Source organism: Episyrphus balteatus, chromosome 1 (assembly GCF_945859705.1).
Source record: "Episyrphus balteatus chromosome 1, idEpiBalt1.1, whole genome shotgun sequence".
Taxonomy (NCBI): Eukaryota; Metazoa; Arthropoda; class Insecta; order Diptera; family Syrphidae; genus Episyrphus; species Episyrphus balteatus.
In genome coordinates this window covers 39,431,238-39,437,052 of record NC_079134.1, presented here as the reverse complement: position 1 = coordinate 39,437,052, position 5,815 = coordinate 39,431,238, and the positions used below count along the sequence as shown (strand labels likewise).

Below are 5,815 nucleotides of genomic sequence, written 5' to 3'. Positions count from 1 at the left end.
TTTTTTATGCGAAAATGAAAAGTCTTGGTTAACACAAAACAGTATCTGGTGATTACTTTTTTTATTTATTTAATGAAAGAAAATTGAATTATTTAAAAAAAAGCCTAGTATGCAAAATGAGCTTAATTTTAGCTCCCGTACATTCCTAGAATTCTTCGAGTTTTATAGGAATTTTACAGAAGTAAAATTTATCACGACAAGAATCTTCTCTGGAACAAGGAACACACTGGGATATTTTTTTGCTTTTTTACCGACTTCCAAAAAGGAGGAGGTATTCAATTCGTCTGTATTTTTTTTTTTTTTTTTTTTATGTTTGTTACCGCATAACTTTGGACTGAGTGAACCAATTTTGATAATTCGTTTTGTATTGGATAGCTGGTGGCTGCAGTGTGGTCCCATTTTAATTTCGTTCACTTTTTTTCATAGGAACTATTTTAAAAACCATAAAACCTAGTTTTGATCCATGGAAGTCGGTTTTGTTTTTTTGCTAAAAATGATTATGAAATTGAATAATCTCGCTCGGACATTTTATGATTTTGACTGAATAATAATTATAAGGTAAAATTCATGATATAAATCAAATCAAAACTAACTTTTGTTTTTTGTTGTTTTGAAGAGCTATAAAAACTCTTTCGAAGTTATCTGTCACATCTCAAAGCTTCGGTCATGTCATGTCATGTCATGTCATGTCATGTCATGTCATGTCATGTCATGTCATGTCATGTCATGTCATGTCATGTCATGTCATGTCATGTCATGTCATGTCATGTCATGTCATGTCATGTCATGTCATGTCATGTCATGTCATGTCATGTCATGTCATGTCATGTCATGTCATGTCATGTCATGTCATGTCATGTCATGTCATGTCATGTCATGTCATGTCATGTCATGTCATGTCATGTCATGTCATGTCATGTCATGTCATGTCATGTCATGTCATGTCATGTCATGTCATGTCATGTCATGTCATGTCATGTCATGTCATGTCATGTCATGTCATGTCATGTCATGTCATGTCATGTCATGTCATGTCATGTCATGTCATGTCATGTCATGTCATGTCATGTCATGTCATGTCATGTCATGTCATGTCATGTCATGTCATGTCATGTCATGTCATGTCATGTCATGTCATGTCATGTCATGTCATGTCATGTCATGTCATGTCATGTCATGTCATGTCATGTCATGTCATGTCATGTCATGTCATGTCATGTCATGTCATGTCATGTCATGTCATGTCATGTCATGTCATGTCATGTCATGTCATGTCATGTCATGTCATGTCATGTCATGTCATGTCATGTCATGTCATGTCATGTCATGTCATGTCATGTCATGTCATGTCATGTCATGTCATGTCATGTCATGTCATGTCATGTCATGTCATGTCATGTCATGTCATGTCATGTCATGTCATGTCATGTCATGTCATGTCATGTCATGTCATGTCATGTCATGTCATGTCATGTCATGTCATGTCATGTCATGTCATGTCATGTCATGTCATGTCATGTCATGTCATGTCATGTCATGTCATGTCATGTCATGTCATGTCATGTCATGTCATGTCATGTCATGTCATGTCATGTCATGTCATGTCATGTCATGTCATGTCATGTCATGTCATGTCATGTCATGTCATGTCATGTCATGTCATGTCATGTCATGTCATGTCATGTCATGTCATGTCATGTCATGTCATGTCATGTCATGTCATGTCATGTCATGTCATGTCATGTCATGTCATGTCATGTCATGTCATGTCATGTCATGTCATGTCATGTCATGTCATGTCATGTCATGTCATGTCATGTCATGTCATGTCATGTCATGTCATGTCATGTCATGTCATGTCATGTCATGTCATGTCATGTCATGTCATGTCATGTCATGTCATGTCATGTCATGTCATGTCATGTCATGTCATGTCATGTCATGTCATGTCATGTCATGTCATGTCATGTCATGTCATGTCATGTCATGTCATGTCATGTCATGTCATGTCATGTCATGTCATGTCATGTCATGTCATGTCATGTCATGTCATGTCATGTCATGTCATGTCATGTCATGTCATGTCATGTCATGTCATGTCATGTCATGTCATGTCATGTCATGTCATGTCATGTCATGTCATGTCATGTCATGTCATGTCATGTCATGTCATGTCATGTCATGTCATGTCATGTCATGTCATGTCATGTCATGTCATGTCATGTCATGTCATGTCATGTCATGTCATGTCATGTCATGTCATGTCATGTCATGTCATGTCATGTCATGTCATGTCATGTCATGTCATGTCATGTCATGTCATGTCATGTCATGTCATGTCATGTCATGTCATGTCATGTCATGTCATGTCATGTCATGTCATGTCATGTCATGTCATGTCATGTCATGTCATGTCATGTCATGTCATGTCATGTCATGTCATGTCATGTCATGTCATGTCATGTCATGTCATGTCATGTCATGTCATGTCATGTCATGTCATGTCATGTCATGTCATGTCATGTCATGTCATGTCATGTCATGTCATGTCATGTCATGTCATGTTATGTCATTTCATTAAATTCGCACGACTACATAGTACATAGCAGTGCATTTATAGTATGTCAATGATCCAAATGTTACTGTCTGACGATAATCGAGTTACGAAATTACCCCCTGTATTGCTCGTAAAAATAATCGCTTTAAGAAAATTGTTTTTTTTTTATGGAGCACCCTGTTTAAAATGAACTAGCGACATCTCTATTTTCATTTCATCAAATCTATCCATGGTTCTTGTATTCACTATCTCTCCACTTCAAATGTCAAAAGCTTTTAAGCTGTCACTTCATTGGAAAAAGCACAACCTATGAAACGTGACGTTTGCAGCATAGCCTACAAAAATAAATCGATGTCAGTTTGTTTCTCAACTCAACTTGTGTATATTTTTCTCATTTTGGAAAAGCATCTCGTTTTCTGATTACGTGCATTTAAGGACGTCCACAACTTCACGTGCAAGTCTCGAGTTAACCATCCAAGTCGCAAGACCAACCCAGAGCAGCCAGCTGTTTGTCTTGTTATCTATTTATTTTTTTGTTAACCCGCTGTCGCTCGACGCGTACACCAAGTCACCAAACTCTCCTCCGGCGCAGTATTTAAAACCAAGTGAGAACGTAAACAATTCATCATTCAGTTCGTCGATTTTAAGCGAATAAGACCTATATTTTCCAATCGAGAAAAATAATAATTATATATATTTTCCAATCATTTTAAATCTAATTGAAAAAAAAAAATAAAAACAATCAAAATGAGTTCAATCGTTGTAAGATGCACCAAAACTCACTGTGAACTTTTAACACAAATTGCTAAACAAGGTAAAGATGAAAAAACTAAAAAAAATTGCAATTAAATTTGTGTAAAAAATGTGATGAAATTATTCTCAACCTTTTTTATGTGTTCTGACAAAATTCATTTCTAACCTCAATTTTTGTTGTCATCTTTTTCCCAAAAAAAAAAAAAAATAGCAACTTGTTATTCAACCAAATCAGCTGGACCTTCAACAGAAAAACCAAAAGTTAGTGCTCGATTAACCGAATTCCAAAAGAAAATGCGTGAGAAAACTCCAATTGGCAAATTGGATGAAATTGTCGGCAAACATCCATACCAAGAAAAGGAGCCACTCAAACCATGGCCAAACAATACCAATCCTTACACCGGCGAAGTTGGTGGACCTGCTGGACCAGAACCCACTCGCTATGGTGATTGGGAAAGAAAGGGCCGAGTGTCAGATTTCTAGTCTAGTCGAGTTTTATTCGAATAAGTTCCTGTGTTTTTTTGTTTTTTAAGAATACCACCTACCAATTAGTTAGAAAATAAGGATTTAAGATGCTTTATCATAATAGATTTGCGAATTATAATTATGTAAAATAACTTATTTTTTTAAAGACTGCTTTTCGCAATCTAACAAAATGTAGTTTATAGAAATTTTAAATTGATTTTAGAAAATAAAAATGTTTTATCAAAAATTTGAAAAAGAAAAAAATGATTTTTTTGTTTTTGTTCTTGATGGAAAGATGTTGGTGTTCTCAACAATTTGTTTTTAAAGTTTTAAGTTTGAAATGGAAAAGAAGCAAACTCATTTCAAAGGTGGATTTTTCAATTAATTCAAAGGTGAAGAGAATATTGAGCAATGAGATGAATTTGGTGTTTAATTAAAGGTACATTTTTCATTAAAAACTTAAATTCACAAGTAAACTTAACACAAAACCTATCTCGAAATTCGTGATGGGAAATTCTCATAAATTTCAAATTGGAGAAAAATCAACCTCCTGATTCTGTAATAGTAGCTGCGTTTCTTTGGAAACATTTATCTACTGCTTAGTAGTTAAAGCTGCTTTGAACTACGTTTTCAGTAGAGAAAGAGTAGATGAAGCAACTTTAAGTACTAAGCAGTAGAGAAATGTTTTCAAAGGAACGCAACTATTATCAAAACATGGATCTAACAAATACTCGGCCTTATCCCGAATTCCTTTCTTTGATATATTTCGAATCGCGAAAAAAAAATCCGCAATATTTTATTGTAGAGCTGCAGTCCTAACGGCTTTTTTAATCAACTTTCAACTTAGAATCCATTCCAATTTGTGGAATGTAGAATTTAGACAGCCTTGAAGAGAAAATAAACATTTTTCACGAGAATTTACCGTAGGACTATTACAGAAAAGCTTTTTCCCGAGAACAAATTTTACCATTTCGGTTAAAGTTTGTGTTTAAAAGATAAGGTCCTTCTTCTAAAACAATTTGAACGTTTAAAGGTATGTACAGTGGTGGAAAAATAATTAGAAACACGCTCTTTTTTTCAAAATGTTTGTATGTTCTTAATATGAATAAAAAATATTAGAAATATTTTTTAACAGAGGTATTTGAAGCGCTTGATGTTTTACTAAGGATCTCCTCTTTATTGCACCTTCTTTTTCTAAAATATAAGGGGTTGGTGTGTCAGGAATATTGTTAATAACGTTTTATTATTTTTTACCGACTTCCAAAAAGGAGGAGGTATTCAATTCGTCTGTATTTTTTTTTTTTTTTTTTATGTTTGTTACCTCATAACTTTGGACTGAGTGAACCAATTTTGATAATTCTTTTTGTATTGGAAAGCTGCTGGTTGCAGTGTGGTCCCATTTCAATTTCGTTTACTTTTAGCCATAGGAACTATTTTAAAAACCATAAAAAGCAGTTTTGATCCATGGAAGTCGGTTTTGTTTTTTTGCTAAAAATGATTATCAAAAAAAAAAAACACTTTCAAAAAGTTTTTTTTTTACAATAAAAGAACAAAGCAAAGTATATTTTTATAAATGCCCTTGGAGATTTCCGTAACATTAATATTTTATAGAAACAAAAAATTTCAATTTTTTTGTTTCTTAAAAATGTGTTTGGATATCCTAAAATCGGATATGCAAATTACCAAAATTACAAAACTAAACAAAACACCCAATAATAAAACATACCTACATCATAAAATGTTGCCTACCTTTTGCATATTTTTGAGGAAACATAACTATCGTAAAAAAAAAACCAAACTATTTTTGGCTGAAAAGTCAATTTTTTGTTTATTTTTTTACGTATATCATAAAAAAAATTGAGAATATCCTGCGGTGCGGGTGTTAAAAAGTATAAATTAAATCATAAAACATCTCACGCATCCTTTTTATGGATTTATCTTTCCAAATTCCTCCGTCTGTTCATGGTAAAAAAAAAGAAGAAGAAAAAAAAACGAAGAGTTACACGCACCGTGTGATCTTCTAAGAACATAGGTAGCATC

At 33.7% G+C, this 5,815-nt stretch overlaps 1 protein-coding gene across 1 annotated transcript; it reads left to right on the top strand.

The window, feature by feature from the left end:
• Window positions 1-2,912: 2,912 nt before the first annotated feature.
• Window positions 2,913-4,042, top strand: LOC129912941 (succinate dehydrogenase assembly factor 4, mitochondrial). Its single transcript, XM_055991255.1, has 2 exons — window positions 2,913-3,371; window positions 3,522-4,042. The coding sequence occupies exons 1-2, from the start codon at window positions 3,305-3,307 to the stop codon at window positions 3,791-3,793; spliced, it is 339 nt and encodes a 112-aa protein (XP_055847230.1). The 5' UTR covers window positions 2,913-3,304; the 3' UTR covers window positions 3,794-4,042.
• The last annotated feature ends 1,773 nt before the right edge of the window (window positions 4,043-5,815 follow it).

Bases quoted from the DNA above. Each gene is read 5' to 3' on its own strand.
- LOC129912941 (XM_055991255.1), top strand. From the start codon at position 3,305: ATGAGTTCAATCGTTGTAAGATGCACCAAAACTCACTGTGAACTTTTA. The intron at 3,372-3,521 runs GTAAAGATGAAA...AAAAAAAAATAG, and splicing joins AACACAAATTGCTAAACAAG to CAACTTGTTATTCAACCAAA.